This window comes from Tupaia chinensis, unplaced genomic scaffold (assembly GCF_000334495.1).
Source record: "Tupaia chinensis unplaced genomic scaffold, TupChi_1.0 Scaffold000266_1, whole genome shotgun sequence".
Classification (NCBI taxonomy): domain Eukaryota; kingdom Metazoa; phylum Chordata; class Mammalia; order Scandentia; family Tupaiidae; genus Tupaia; species Tupaia belangeri.
The window spans coordinates 528,210-544,481 of record NW_006159746.1 but is presented as its reverse complement, the minus strand read 5'-3'; the positions used below and the strand labels follow the sequence as shown (position 1 = coordinate 544,481).

At 38.1% G+C, this 16,272-nt stretch overlaps 1 protein-coding gene across 1 annotated transcript in view; it reads left to right on the top strand.

Moving 5' to 3' along the window:
- UNC13C (unc-13 homolog C) overlaps positions 1–16,272 on the top strand; it is a 656,973-nt gene that overhangs the window by 217,700 nt on the left and 423,001 nt on the right. Inside the window, exons 4-6 of the mRNA XM_006149494.1 lie at positions 12,824–12,902; positions 13,962–13,967; positions 15,438–15,509. Coding sequence (XP_006149556.1) covers positions 12,824–12,902; positions 13,962–13,967; positions 15,438–15,509 — 157 coding nt within the window. The remainder of the gene's footprint in view (positions 1–12,823; positions 12,903–13,961; positions 13,968–15,437; positions 15,510–16,272) is intronic.

Sequence of the window (16,272 nt, the reverse complement as noted above, 5' to 3'; positions counted from 1 at the left end):
GAAGGAAAACATTCAAGTGTGATACTTCTGGGTTGTTAGAGGCAAAGGAGAGGTAAGGAACAGGACCACCCTGATGGTCTACAGCCTTGTATACCTAGCTTGCTGCAAATCTGAGTATCTTGGACAAAACATTTAAATTCTTTGCAGTTCAGTTTCTACATCTCTGAAATGCAAGAATGTTGAAATATTTTGTTTTGGGGATTGCTTTAATTTTACAACTCTGATGATCTGTTATTTAGTATTTAAAGCCTCTGTACAAATAGTGATAATATGCCAAACAAAGGAATTAAAAGGAGAAATAAAAAAACTAATTATAGGGAAAATAATGCAGTTCTAAAATGCATGTATTTGTCTGAAAGCGCTGGCATGTTTATAGAACTATCAAAGAACATTTAAAAACTATTTATTGATGCCTACTATGTTCTAGGTACTCAGTGGAACAGACATGCTCCTTGCCTACTTCAGTGGAGACCCTTCATGTAAAAATGTATTATTTGAACTAGAGAAAAAGCAAGAGAGCATGAACAAGGCAAACAGAGCAAGAGGAAGGAAAATACTTAAAAACAATACATAATTCAGTGTGCCAATTAGTTAATTTATTAATATTTGCCTGGAATGAGCAAGATGAAAGTTACAAATATACTATTAAAAAGTTTAATTTCCCTCTTCCATCTCAGATAAGAGCATTATTATTCTACTGACCATAATTTTTTTTTAGAGGTTTTTGCTATAGGGTGCGTGCACTCGCCAGACAGACAGAGAGAGAGAAAGAGAGATAGAAAGTGAGAAATCACCCCCTCCCCCGAGGGGATGGCTACACCGCAATCCCTTCTCCTCCATTCTCCTCTTGGAATCTTGGGCAAGCACGCACACGTGCCCGGCATGAGTTTTAAGCCCCTGGGTCTGGGACGCAAACTGTGGTCAACTACATGGGAGTCCAGCGACATAGCCATTATGCTAACTGCTGGTCCCATAGTGACCATAATTTTATATATTTTAGAAAACCAAGGCCTCTAAACGCAAGCTGATTACTTCTTTTATTTATTTATTTTTGCATTTATTTATTTAGAAGGATTTTTGCTGTGGGATGTATGTGCTCATTGGAGAGACAAAGAGAGACAGAAAGCAAGAAATCACCCTCCAGGGTTGATGGCCACTCCACAACCCCTTCTCCCCCATTCTCCTCGGATTCTGGGCACGCACACATGCACACCAAGCATGAGTTTTAAGACTCTAGGTCCAGGACTTGAATTGTGGTCGACTAAGTGGGAGTCCAGTGACATAATCATTATGCCCTCTGCTGGTCCCTCAAGCCAATTACTTTATGTTGCACCTAACCTGGAACTGTTGATCATTCCAAGGCAAGAGGACATATAGCCAATGTGGTCTTACTGAGAAATGGCATGATGGTCTCTAACATGATGTGCTCCCAAGAGACCTCCAGATGTAATGTCCAATCAGAACAATATCCTCCTTTAAGGTCATCATTAAGAGAATCTAGAAACTAGGGGAGGGAAAATGGGGAAGTCTGGAGTAAGTAATACCAGGAAGGAGCTTCATTCTGTGAAGCTTATTTCTGTTTTGTGACAAGACTTAGATAAATATTCAAGAGGATAAAAGCTACATTTTGCAGAGATTAGAGTTAACAGAAAAAAGAACTTGTTGGGGTCATCTGTGAGAATGCTGTCTGATAGGAAATTAAGTGAGCTTGGGATTGTAGGTGAGGATGAGCCTAGCCAAAATTAGCATCATTAGGGCTAAGATGCTGAGGATGAGCAGAGGAAAAATGTCTAGACTAAAAATGAAGGTGAAGAGAAAGTTAATAAAACTCAGAATTTGTACAGCATAGGGTATGTGTATTCCCTGTATAGATAGTCACCTATAAGTTGTTGTCTGCCAGAGGCTGTAACTAATCTGTTCCTTAGTTTGGAGTAGGGTAAATACCCCTAGGGAGCAGTGCACCAGTCTGTGGTCAGGCAGCTTGAATATTGTTCCTCTCTATACCAGTCTATGATAAAGTCATTGCTACCAATAATATATAATCTGCTTACATGTATTATCTCAATCAGTGCTTCTACCAATGCTCTAAGGCTGGTAACCTTTCATTTTCCTTATGAGATAGCTGAGGTTCTTAGAGGTTATAAAATATTTACCGGCCTAGTAAGTTCTGGGCTCCTATCATCTTTCCTCTGGCTCAGTCTTTGCCAACTAATCCTGTTTAGTGTGAGGTCTGTGATTTTTTCTCCCTGGTCTTCAGGCTCTGTCTTGCTCTTTCCAGGTGTTATTTTAGAGATAAAAATGTAACTTTTTAAACAAGACTGTGGTTTATTTAATATTAAATCTCTCCAGGGGCAAGGCCTCTTTACTTGTGCCTCTGCTTTTCACTCACCCCTGTTACGTGCCAGAGTTGATCCTAGGGAAGTAGAAATAATTTAGATTTATTTTTTAATGTTTTGAAATATGTATTCAAATTGGGACATTTTCCCATAAACAAAAAAGCAGAATATAGTGTTATTAGGGCTAGGACAGAAGACTTAGAACAAAGGTTCTCAGATATTTTTTGCCTAGTTGAACCACAAAGTAGGACATCCTTCTGTCAGTGACAAATATTTACCATTCAAGCCACACAGGGGCTGAGAGCCAGGAGCAGGAGGAGCCCTACCTTTACACTTCTCCTCCCTTAGTCCCCAGCCCTCCGCAGCGAGAAGCCCTGACGTTAAGGCTGTGGAGGGGACCATTGCTTAAGACGGGCAGAAGCCACTTGCACCTACCTTATGGACCAATGAGAGTTCAAGTTTTATTTCAGAAGTGAATAGGTGATAGTCTATACTGCTTGGCGAGGAGTTTCCAGTGAAAGGAGTTGTAATATAAAGACAGAAATGTGTGAAATAGCATGGTGCCCCAGGGAACTGCTAGGAGTTTCGGAGGGTGGGAATGGAAGTAGATAGGAGAGTGGAAAGAGAGGAAACTAGAGGGCCAGCATCTCTTACTGCATTGCACCAAGGCGAGAACTTCTCTTTTAAAAAGTTGAACTCCAGGGGCCAGCAGTTAGCGTAATGGCTATGTTGCTGAACTCCCATGTAGCCCACCACAGTTTGAGTCCCAGACCCAGTGGCTTAAACTCACACTGGGTACATGTGCACGCGTGCCCAAGATCCCAAGGGAAGAATGGAGGAGAAGGGATTGCGGTGTGCCCATCCCCCCTGGGAGGTGATTTCTCACTTTCTGTCTCTATGTCTCTCTCTTTCTGGCGAGCATACACACGCCCTATAGCAAAAACCTCTCCAAAAAAAGAAGAAAAAAAGTTGAACTCTGAAAGAGAGATTTTAAAAAAAACTTTTATTTTGATTATATTTTCTTTTTTGTGTATAGGAAAAACTTACTGATAAGTGACAAAAATCTATGTCATAGATTAAGTCAGTTTAAGAGGGCCTTAAATATAAATTTCAATTGCTAACAAAGCATGGTGTCATAATTTAATTGCAGGTTTTTTTCATAACGGCATTTAAAATACTGCTGTATCTTATAACAGATGGCATCTTCGCTTTGATAATATGTGGAATAAAAAAATCCTTAGGAATTGGTGATGAATGTAGGGGGTGAGTCATCAGTTACACAAACACAAATATTCATTTAGTGTTTACAATAATAGGAAAAAAGAGAAGGAAAGAAAACATCCTGAATAGCTAATATTTAGCAGGTGAATACTTAAATGAAGTATATAAGTCATCAAGAAAATTTGGTTTATTGTATGTAACATATATAATAAAAAGTAAAATGGACTATTACATGTTTAACATTAAATAACAAAATAAATACAAAGAACTTTTTTTAAAAGTGAGAAAGAGAAGTTGTCTTAAAGGAAAGGGTTTAGAGAGATTTATTACTCATCTTTTATACTGCCTAGATTCCAGAATGCTAAAAAAGATTAATTACATAGTCATATCCAATAATTGTCTTGGAAACACAGAAAAAAATACTATGCATTTGTTTTTAGGCCTTTAGTCTTCAATTAATTTAACAACTCCTGGGCCTACCTGTGGCATGGTGAGGTGGCTGGATCCTACGTGGCCAACCATTCAGTTCAAGTCCCAGAATCGGTAGCTTGAAACAAGCTAGGCATATGTATATGTATGTCCAAAATCCAAAAGGAGGGAGAGACGGAGGAGAAGGGAATGAAGTATGACCATTCCTATTTGGAGTACTTTCTCGCTTTCTCTCCTCTCACTGCCTTACCCTCCCTCCCCTTTCTCCAACACACACATTTTCTGGCTTATTTATTTATTTATTTATTTATTTATTTGGTAATTTGCTATAGGGCATGTATGCTTGCCAGAGAGAGAGAGAGAGAGAGAGAGAGAGAGAGAGAAAGCACCCCTCTCCAGGGAGGAGGACCACAATGCAATCCCTTCTCCATTATCTTCTTGAGATTTTGGCCACACATTCATGTAAGCCTGGTATGTGTGTTTCAAGCCACCAGGGCCAGGATTTGAGCTGTGCAGTCAGTCATGTGGGATCCAGATGCCCTAACCATCATGCAAACAGCTGGCTCCTAAAAATAAAATGTAAGAACTCCTTCGGATATGAATAAAGCTACCAATTTTATGATGTGTACTATAGATTAGCTTGTCTATGAATGTTAGCCCATTAGCCGTTGTTTCGTGTTTTAGAATTCAGTGTTGGAAGGTGGTACGACTGTGGGCAGTGATTGGTTCATGGTGATTGCATCATGGAGGCAACAGTCTCATGAATAAATTAATGATGTCTTGAGAAACTCTATGAGGTTTAGATCTCATAAGAAGTTGGTTCTCATGAAAGTTGATTGCTATAAAAGAGAGAGCAAGCTGTTTGTCTCTCTCTGCATGTGCCCACCATCCTCGGTGCTTTTGTCAGACAGGCTGTTGATCTATGCCTTCGGACTTGCCAGCTCCCAGAACTGTGAGTTTTGTGAATAATCTTCTACCTTCTTTATAAAATCACACAGGCTCAGATTTTTCTGTTAGCAACCCAGTAACAGATCAAGCTAGCTGTCAGACATCCATTTGTGAAAATAGCACACCTTTATCCCATAGACAGATCTAATCTAGGAAAAGCTACTTGGAAGTTTAGTTTTTAAATAATTTTAGCACTTCTTTTTAAGTTATTATTATTATTATTATAATTGTTATAAATTGAAATATAATCTCATGTATATGATTCACAACATGATGTTTTGGAGTATATATACATTATGAAATAACTAAATATAGCTAGTTAACATGTACTTTTTACTGCTCATAGTTATCATTTTTGTGGGGAGAATACTTAGCATCCATTGCATTTTTCAGGAATACAATATATTGTTATCAATTATAGTCACCGTTCCGTAGGATAGATCTTTTGAACTTATTCCTCTCATCTGATATTTTGTATCCATTAGCCAGTATCTCTCCACCCTCAATTTCCACAAAGTGCCTCCAACCCAGTAGCCACCATTTCACTCTTTAGTTCTACAAAAGTGATCTTTTTTATATTGCACATGAGTAAGATCATGTGGGATTTGGTTTTACTCTGCTTGGTTTGTTTAACTTAACATAATGTCCTCTAAGTGTACCCATATTGTTACAAATCTCAGAATTTCCCTCTTGTGTAAGGCTGAGTAGTAGTTCATGTGTACATAACCACATTTCTTCATGTATTCTTTGAGGGATACCTAAGGTGATTCCATGTCATGGCCATTGCGATTAAGTCTGCAATAAACATAGGAGTGCAGGTACTTTCTTTTTTGACATGTCATTCATTTCCTTTGAATAAGTACCTAGCAGTGGGGCGGTGGGTCAAATGGAAGTTCTATTTTAATTCTTCCAGGAATCTCATAATTGTTTTCTCAACAGCTGTACTAATTGACATTCCCACCAATAATGTGGAAGAGTTGCCTTCTCTTCACACCTTCACTAACATGTATTTTTGTCTTTTTGATAAGACATTTTAACACATATGAGATCGTATCTCATTGTGGTTTTAATTTTTATTTCCCTGACGATTAGTGACGTTAAGCATTTTTACGGGTACCTGCTTTTGATAGTTTTCATGTGAAACTCTCCTAGTGCCTTCTTGGGAGTTCCTTCACAATTTGTATACATTTACTCTGTTATCAAGTCAATTGTGGATTAAAATAAAAACACATATTTACATAGTGAAATTAACTTTTATCTCTTCTACATAAACATCAGTTTTCTAAAAAGTGATAGACTGTGTCACTGTTTTTATTTTGTAACAAGTTGATGAAATTTGAGTCAAATAAATAGCAATGTGCTTTTATATTTCAGCTTATATTAAATTTAGTAAACCCCTTTTAATATAATTATGGAAAGAATTAAGAAACAAAACATCTGAGCATATTAAAACTATGTCAGCTATGAGTATGAATTTCAAAAGTCTCACCACAAAAAAACAAATAAAAGTGATATATATGTAATTAGCCTGATCTGATGATTCAATGGTGTATACATATATCAAAGCATTACATTGTGGGGCCAGCAGGTGGTGTGGTGGTTAAGGTGCTAGACATGGCCAATGGTAGTTCAAACCCCATACCTGGAGACTTGAAAAGCATGCTGGGCCCGTGTTTATGCCTAAAATTCCAGGAAGAGAATGGAGAGGAAGGGATTGTGGCATGACTATCCCTCCTGGGGGATAATTTCTCAGTTTCTCTTTCTCTGTCTCTCTCTGATGTCTGGTGAGTGCATGTGTCCAATGGCAAAAACCTAAAACATAAATTAAAAAAATTATGTTGCTCCATATGTATGGATATAGTTATAATTTGCCAATTGAAAATTATTTTCCAATACTATATAATATTGCAAATGTTCAATTAGACTACATCTTACTTAATTTAGCCTAAAGGTTATATCCATTTTGTTATTTTATATGAGCATTGACTTTTCAGATATTCCCTTAGGTTTCCTCACTTTCTTATCCCATTATATATAAATGCTATTAGTCTAAAAGGCTCCTTTCCCTAGGAAGGACATTTGAATAATTGGAGGGGAATGGCTTGGGAAGGACTGGGGCTATCTTCTATAGGGACTCAGTTTCTGATGTGAAGATAATATTTTATTAAAGTACACTGAAAAAAAACCCAAATAACAAATAGTGACAGCATTGGGATAAGCCTCTTATTTCCTCCTAGCCAAAAATTAAATTAAATTAAATTAAATTTAAAAATTAAGAACATGAGGGAACCAGCAGTTAGCGTAATGGCTATGTCGCTGGACTCCCACGTAGTCGACCGCAGTTCGTGTCCCGGACCCGGTGGCTTAAAACTCATGCCGGGCGCGTGTGCGTGCGTGCCCAAGATCCCGAGAGGAGAATGGAGGAGAAGGGATTGCGGCGTGACCATCCCCCCTGGGGGGGTGATTTCTCGCTTTCTGTCTCTATGTCTCTCTCTGTCTGTCTGGCGAGCGCACGCGCCCTACAGTGAAAATCTCTCTCCAAAAAAATAAAAAAAAAATTAAGAACATGAGGTTTGAGGATAAACCGTTCTGAAGTGGAAATCTAATTCGGCTGTATACTAGTTGTGTGGTTTGTCCTCAGTAAGTTAAGTTGTTTCACTTTAGTTTCATTAAGTGTTCCATAGGTGACTGGATCTTACATGACCAACTATGCAGTTTGAGTCCCAGACCCAGTAGATTGAAAATCATGCCAGACACGTGTGTACACATGCTCAAAATCCCACAGGGTGAGTAGAGCAGGAGGGAATATACCATCTCCCCTTGGGTGAGGGAGTTATTTCTCCCTTCCTCTCTCTTTGCTTCTCTTTGGTGAGTGCACATGCCCTGTAGCAAATATATAGATATATACACAACATGTACATAAAATTAAATGGGACTTAAGTGGGATTTATTATAGGCAGTAACTCATATAATGTTGTAGGTATGAGATGATCCAATCATACCAGCAGTGGGGCATGGTGATCTTTAGAGTCTGGATTCAAGTCCTAACCCTGCCATTTTGGAACTAGGCTGTGATCTTGGGGATGATTTTGAAGAATTCTATGTCTCCATTTTCTTATGCATAAAATGAGGAATATAATTGTACCTGTGCTTCACAGTATATTTAAAAATAAAATGAAATAATGCAGATAAAGTGCTTACAATGATAAACACTCTGTAAATGATAGCTATAATTGTTCGTGTTATCTGGCACCACATAAAACCACATGCATGTTAGCTATTGGGAGCTAGTTGGCTAGCTAGAGTCAGGGCCATTTTAATGCAAGCAGCTATACCCAAAAGGTCTGAAATCAAACAGCTTGTTCCCTAGATTCAGACCTCACCTTCACAGTTACTTATAGGCTATGGCCTATTTTGATGACTACCTCTGATTTCCTTGTCATTAACCCTACATAGTTTCTTCTAGATTTTAACCACCATGCATGAACTTGACCTCTCACCTGCAATGCCAATGACTTATTTATCTACTGATATTTCCAGTTTTCACTATGTTCTATTTTTTTTTTATCTTCTATTATTTAATCTCTCCCCGATCTCTTTTGGTTTGGAAGCCTCCCAATAAATATGGCAGAAGTATTGATTTGTATTTGTGTAGAACTTCACAGTGTTTATCTAGCATTTCCCTATACATGAGGCAAAGCATGAGGCGGTTTCTTTTCTTTTTTTCTTTAAGGTCTAGATTTGCCATAAAAGCTTTTTTATTAGTTGATGGATAGGTTTGTGAAAGTGTATGTTGTTATAAACTTCTTATAATAATGATGAAAATATGAACGTATTAGGAGACATAACCTGTTAATAACATTTTTGAGGCTGTCTCCAAGGTCAAAAGTACACTTTTTAATGTGTTGCAGTTTTTCAAATTACAGAAGGTAAGTTCAGTAAAATTAAGTGTCGAAATCTGAAGGGGCAGAGATGAATTTTAGGTGCATGTCTTCTAACTTGGGTTCATTATTCTGTAAGACTCAGATCTGACGCAGGTCTTTGGATATTTCTTCTCTGACGAGACGGAGGAGTAAAGTGTTAGGCTTAGAAATACAAGTATGTAGAATTTTCCCACAATTTGTGAATATATAGAGCTGACTCAAGATTCTGGGTGCTCCTTGGAAACTTCAGTTAAGTTCCCTGAGAAGGAAAACACAAAAGAAATAAATGACTATTGACAGGAAGAAAATAGACAATTCATTTATATAACACTTTGCAGTTTATAACTCACTTTCTCAGTCATTATCTCAACTGAACATGTTTCTTTACATAGCTGTAAAAGCCACATTATTTAGCAGTCAAAACATTTCAAAACACTTTGAAGCAGCTAGTTAGTATGATTGGTATGTAATGTGGTAGAAGGATATTTATTAATGTACACTTCATGTCATTATTAATACTGTTCACAAAGAGGAGAAAGTAGAAATGGCTTAGAATTATTGCCTAAAATGTGAACAAATGACATTGGAAAAGTTACTCGAAGTTCAGTCACACAGCCCTTTTCTCCTGGATTTGACATCTTGGGGAAGGTAAGCGTGAGCTGGTGGGGGGAGGGAATATGGAAGAGGGCAGGAAGGAAGCAGGCATTACACGGACGCAGCAGTCCATATAGTTGATGTGCTTTCTTAAGATGAACATGAAGGAAAACATGTTCGTTCGTTGTGCTTTTTCCTCACTCTGATAGTTACTTGAAGTACAAAAGAGCATTTAACTGTCTCACCACAGAAAACAAAGAAAAGTTGGAGAGGCATTGATGTGTTGAACAGCTTAATTGTCTTTCTTTCTTTCTTTTTTTTTTTTTTTGGAGAGGTTTTTGCTTTAGGGTGTGTGCGCTCGCCAGAAAGAGAGAGCCAGGAGACAGAAAGTGAGAAATCACCCTTCAAGGGGGATGGCCACGCCGCAATCCCTTCTCCTCCATTCTCCTCTCAGGATCTTGGGCACGCATGCACACGCGCCCAGAGTGAGTTTAAGCCACCGAGTCCGGGACTCGAACCGCGGTCGACTACATGGAAGTCCCAGTGACATAACTATTACGCTAAGTGCTGGTCCCAAGTCTTTCTACAGTGTATACATAGAGCAATGCATCACATTGTATTCCATATATGTATACATAATTCTTATTTGTCCATTGAAAATAAACAAAGGGTGGGTGGGTGTTATTATAATAGTAACGCAACACCGTGAGACTGATCCACATGGGACGATTCTGGACTTGCATCTGGACACCTCCTGAAAACACTGGGCATACATATGCCCATGATCTGGGACTGGCTAAACCTGGGGCTGGATCACAGTACAAAGACCCTGTTGGGAGTACCTGTCTCTCTGTCTCTCTCTGTCTCTGACTCATAAAGGGGAAGAACTTCAAAATTAAATAAATGCGTAAGTAATTTAAAAAGGAGAACTTGGAAACACAGAAGCATCATCCAAAATAGAGAAAGAAAACATGCTGCCAATGACTCTTTTATGTGACCCAAATTCCCAAGCTTTGACTCCCTGTGGCTATCACAGCCCTTGTCCTCAAGGTGCCAACTGGCATTACTCTGGACAATGAAAGAGACTACATTAACCTCCATTTCATAGAATAAATACGTGAGGTCCTCTCTTCCCATGCGTATATCCTCTTCCCTTGTTTTCCCTTTCTATCTTTTTGTCTTTCTTGATCTCTGCTCTACATTTATTGTTTTTCCTTACTGTCATCAAAACTAAAAGCAATTTTGTTGAAATACATGACCATAACTCAATCTGCTCTTCCCTGATATCCTCCTTGTTCTTGTATAATGGTTTTAAATTTCACAATTATTACATTGGAAACTCATTTCTCAACATGTAAGTTATGAATTGTTGCCATTTATTTATTACCATTTTATCTTTATTACTGTTTTGCTTTTATACTATTTTACACATATTAGATGATGAATCAAGTGAAGTATCCAGGATTACAAAGCTAGAAATAGATTCTTCAGAAAGTGTTGAAGACCAGGGCTCTTAGAAAAATCCAAGGAGACAGGAAGTTGCCCTTTAATAAACTAAGCAGCGAGAACATAGAGGCCATCTTTCTGTCAATGAACAGGTGAACTGTAATAGGCTGATAACCTATAACTGGCTGGTATAACCTGTTCCGATGTCAGGGCTACCTAGCTAACCCAGGGGCATGAACCATGCAGTTGATAATGAATAAACTGACTCTCAGCAAGGAGTCAGTAAGGTTTGTAGTTCTAGTGGGTCAAATCGTCAGTAGTTTGGGTTACTCTTTGCTGCATAAGATGACTCAATTTGATGCAATAAAAATCAAATTCAATATAGTTGTCTCAATTTTTTAATAAACAAATATTCATACAACTTTAAGATTATTTTAATTGCAAAATGATACACATTTATCATAAAAGTATAGAACTTTTCCAAGTTTATGACCTAGTGGGTCTTCTCATATGATTTTACGCCGTGAGGTAACTATGGTTACCAGTTTTATAACTATCCTTCTAGATATTTTCTGTGCATATTTAGCCACATGCATATATAAGAGTATCCTTAACTTAGTAATATACAATATTATTCCATTAATTTAATTTATTTGTTTTTTTTATTCTTTTTTTTTTTGAGAGGTTTTTACTTAGAGGGCATGTGCACTCGCCAGACAGACAGAGAGAGACAGAGAGACAGAAAGCTAGAAATCACCCCCCAGGGGGGATGGCCACTCTGCAATCCCTTCTCCTCCATTCTCCTCTTGGGATCTTGTGCACGCACGTGCACGCACTCGGCGTGAGTTTTAAGCCACCAGGTCTAGGACGCGAACCGCGGTCGACTACATGGGAGTCCAGCGACATAGCCATTACGCTAACTGCTGGTCCCCTATATTTGTATTTTTTATATGCATACATACTCATTCATCTTAGTCACTCTAACTCTTCCTTTTATTCGCTTAATCAGTATATTATTGATGAGTATTTAGGTTCCTGATCTTATGTTGCTATTACATAAAACATTGCAAGGAACCTCCTTGCAAGTTTTATAATTCTGTGCATTTATCTGTGGGATAAATTCAGATGAATAGAATTTCTAGCTTAATGGTAATTACTAAAATTTTTAGTTTATTCATGGCTCTTTGAGATGCCATTTAGAGTTTAATGCATGAAGATGAAGCACACAAAAAACGGCATATTTCATAATGAAGGTAATTTCTTTATCATTGCAGACAGACCAAAAATGGTTTGATTCTGTATCTTTTTGGAGGTACAAAATTCTATATACTTAACAATTTTGATGCTTCTCTCTGTTGATATTGATGAAAAAGCAGTGTAATGGGAACCAGCAGTTAGCGTAATGGCTATGTCTCTGGACTCCCACATAGTCGACTGCGGTTCGTGTCCTGACCCGGTGGCTTAAAACTCACGCCGGGCGTGTGTGCGTGCGTGCCTAAGATCCCAGAGGAGAATGGAGGAGAAGAGATTGAGGCATGACCATCCCCCCCGGGGGGTGATTTCTCGCTTTCTCTCTCTATGTCTCTCTCTGTCTGTCTGGCGAGCGCACGCGCCCTATAGCGAAAATCTCTCCAAAAACAACAAAAAACAAAAACAAAAAAAACAAAAGCAGTGCATTCAACTAGGTCATGTATCTTAAAGTTTCAACACATGGAAATATTCATGAAGGCAAACGATCAGCGGGTATGCTAGCTAGAGTCTTTCTCTCATCCAAGTCTAGAGTCTTAGAAATTTGTTACTTTGCAGACTATTAAAGCATGTTATCTATTTAATCTTTTCAGAGCCTAATACTGTGAACAGTGGATTTTTTTTTCTCATAAGAAATCATTATACGTGTTGAAATAATTGCTTTTATACCCCTTTCAGGGCTGGGAGGGGCCTCTATGGTATCGACAGTATGCCCGATCTCCGCAGGAAAAAAACTTTGCCTATTGTACGGGATGTGGTAAGTTGCTCCTGTTTTTTTCTCTTTGATTGCATGTGTTGGCTTTTGCTTTGTTAAAATGTAATGTAGTCCTGTTTATTACTTGCCTAGCCTGTAAGCATTTGATAAAACACATACAGCCAGACTCTATTAAGTATCATATTTATTAATTCCTTAATATCAGTTAGGTGAAGGCAGTAATTCTAGCCTGTTATTGAATTTCAATTCATTGAAATGACTAGTTTAGTGAAAATGACCCTATTATTGAGCAAAAGAAACCTCACAGCCTGTAAAGCAAACTGCTGCAACAGGGCTTTGATGTGTCTAATGTTATGAATGACCACAGGTTTAATTTTTAAGTTTCAGACTTGATCTGAACTTCTTCATCTAAACTCAGTAGACTTGCATACTTTTTTCTATCAGTTCCTTATTCGATTATATTAAGATCAATTCTGTCCAAATTAATAAACTTCTGTGTAAAGAAAACCATGAAAAAAAAGCCATTAAAATCTTTATTAGTTTTGAATATGGCTCTGAATTCACTCTCCTGTAATGAACTATACTATATACCACCTAGAAATGCAAAGAATTGATAATGGTGTATATTAGATTGTAAGAAACAAAAGCAAAAAGCAAAAAAAAATAAAAACCAGCTTGTCATCATGAAAAATAAAGGTGTCTTCTATCATTCAAAATGTTTTCACATTTTCTATAGGAACATTCTTAATAGTTTGTGACATGAAAAACGATGTTTTGCCCCTAAGAAATTCACTTTTAGCAAAGACACGTTTAGCAAATTTCACTTTTAGCAAAGACACCCATAATTTTTTGATAATGATACTTTTTAAGTTGGCTAGGAAAACCTTCATCTGAAAGTCTTCACTCTGGTTTTAAGATAAGATCTTGGCTAGAATGATCTTATGATGGAGAGTATGATGAGTAATGCAGTTTGCTCATATTTATGTCATTGTAGTGTGGACATTAAAGTGTTAAGCTCATTTAATATTATTATCATCTTTTTCCACTTTTCATTATTCTGAATATTTGTACTTTGTTTTCTCTCCCTTCCGGAATCTTCAGGCCATGGTAAGTGCTTTTCAACTTATTTAATTAATATTTGCCATTCTTCTCAAACATACATTGCGTTTACTCATGGGGTAAAAGAGGGCAAGATGGAGAAATAAAAAGGGGCAGATTGTACAAGATTAAGTTTGGGTTCTCCAAGAATTTCACATGTAGTTCACTTTTGAAAGACAGGCCAAGTTATGTTCAGAATAAGTGCAAACACGGACTGAAATAGCACACCACAGCATGTCAGGGACAGGATGGGACAGAAGCAGAAAGGTAATCTTGAGCAAACTCTTGGAGGCGAGCTTTCTGTAGGTTGACATGATGGGGTGGAAATGGGTGAAGACTGGCGTCCTTACTAGAGTGTGTGCTAAACTTTATCTGAACGTATGGCTTTGTAGCTTGGAAGATGCACATGGGAAGAATCACATGGGAGTAATGGGAGTAGGGACAAACAGAGATGTATTATTTCGTTATGACCTCCCTTTGTTCCTAATGGGTTAACTGCATTAATAGTTATAGAGATTCTGATTTCTAACGTTCCCTATAGCACTACTCAGTGCTGGAGGTTTCTGTTGCATAGATTTTGAGGAGAACCAGGTGATGGCTCTTTTATTCTATATTTGGGGGTACTAAGGGGATTTGACTATTTTTTAAAGATTACTTAAGTTGGAGTGCTACTCAGCTGTAAGAAAAGGATGAAATCCTCTCATTGGAGGCAGCGTGGATAAAACGGAAGCAAATGATACAAGTGAAATAAGCCAAACACTGAAACATAAATACCTATGTTCTTACTCATTAGAGGAAGCTAAGAGATTTGTTTGCATACGAATGTAAGATAGGGCCAGCAGGTGGCAAGGCGGTGAAGGTGCTGGATTCCCACAAAGCCAATCACGCAGCTCAAGTCCCAGATCTGATGGTCTGAGAAATATATAAAAACAAAAAAGGGAAAAACAGTTACCTAAGTTATCAGCATTAACTGAAGAAAATGAATCTGAGCACAATGTTTCTCAGTAGATAAAATGGGCACTTGAAAGAAAATATCCTGACTAGGTATGCAGGCACAGTCTATGGACTTGCAGACACTCGGAAAACATCCAGCACCGACTGCGATCCGAAGCCATCACATAAGTCAGGCTGCTCTGTTTCAGTAGCCATGCTTTGTGAAGGAACGTGATCATGACAAAGTTCTAGAAGTTTCTTGCTAGCCTGGAAGCCTTAGACTGGCCATCTTGTCTAACTTGCCTCCATTTTATAACAAATAAAATGTGTTATTGAGTCTGATGCTCTCTAAGACATTTTTTTTCCACTTTAGTGGTCCATAATTCCATATTCTGGGTGAATTGGCAGAGTACTAAAATGGTAGATCCCTGTCAACTAAAACACGAACAGTGATAGCCAATATTCTTACATTTCAACATTCTGGTCAGAAATATGTATGTGGCAACCATCCCATGTATTTACGAGTTAAAATTCTGTTTATTTTAGACACTGGCTGCCCGGAAATCTGGACTCTCTCTGGCGATGGTGATTAGGACTTCACTAAACAATGAGGAACTGGTAGGTGTGGTGTTGGTTACTATGACTTGGTCATAGTTGAAGGAAGGACTTGGTCATAGTTGAAGGAGGAATTTTGAGTTCCTTACTTGCAGTTTTTATTTTACTGTTTCAGGAACTGGGAACATGGAGAAAGGCTGATTCCAAACAAACTTTTGTAGGTCCTCAACTTCACTCTCACACTTAATCATTTCCCACTGCTCAAATACATATGCACTCTTCCATTTTGGGAGATGCTATTTTGTCCTAACACAGTTTACCTGTTATTCTCCCCTGGAAGAATCCTACTAATTTTTTTTTTTTCAACTCTTTTATAAGACCTTCCCTCAAAACATCCTCCCCCCCTTTCAGTTGAATGATTAGTTTCCTCTTTTTCTGGACTTTTAATCATGGCCTCCATAGTTAGCATGGTTAAGAATGAAGGCTGCTTGGTGTGGATCCCATTTTTTCTGCTTAGTTAGCATTGTTACATAGGATCTAATGAGTTATACAACCTCTCTGAGCCTGAGCTCTGCATTTATAAAGTGAGGTAATAAAACTAGAGGAATGAAGTATATACAGACTTGAAAAATGGTGAACAACCAAGGGCCACCTGGTGGTATGGAGGTTAAGGTGGCTGGATCCTGCATGACCAACTGCACAGGTCAAGTCCCAGACCAGATGGCTTGAAAAACACGCCCAAAGTCTTGAGAGGAGAAAATATTTGTGATATGTGTCATGGCCATCTCTTCCGGGGGTTGATGTCTTGCTTTTACTCTCTCTTTCC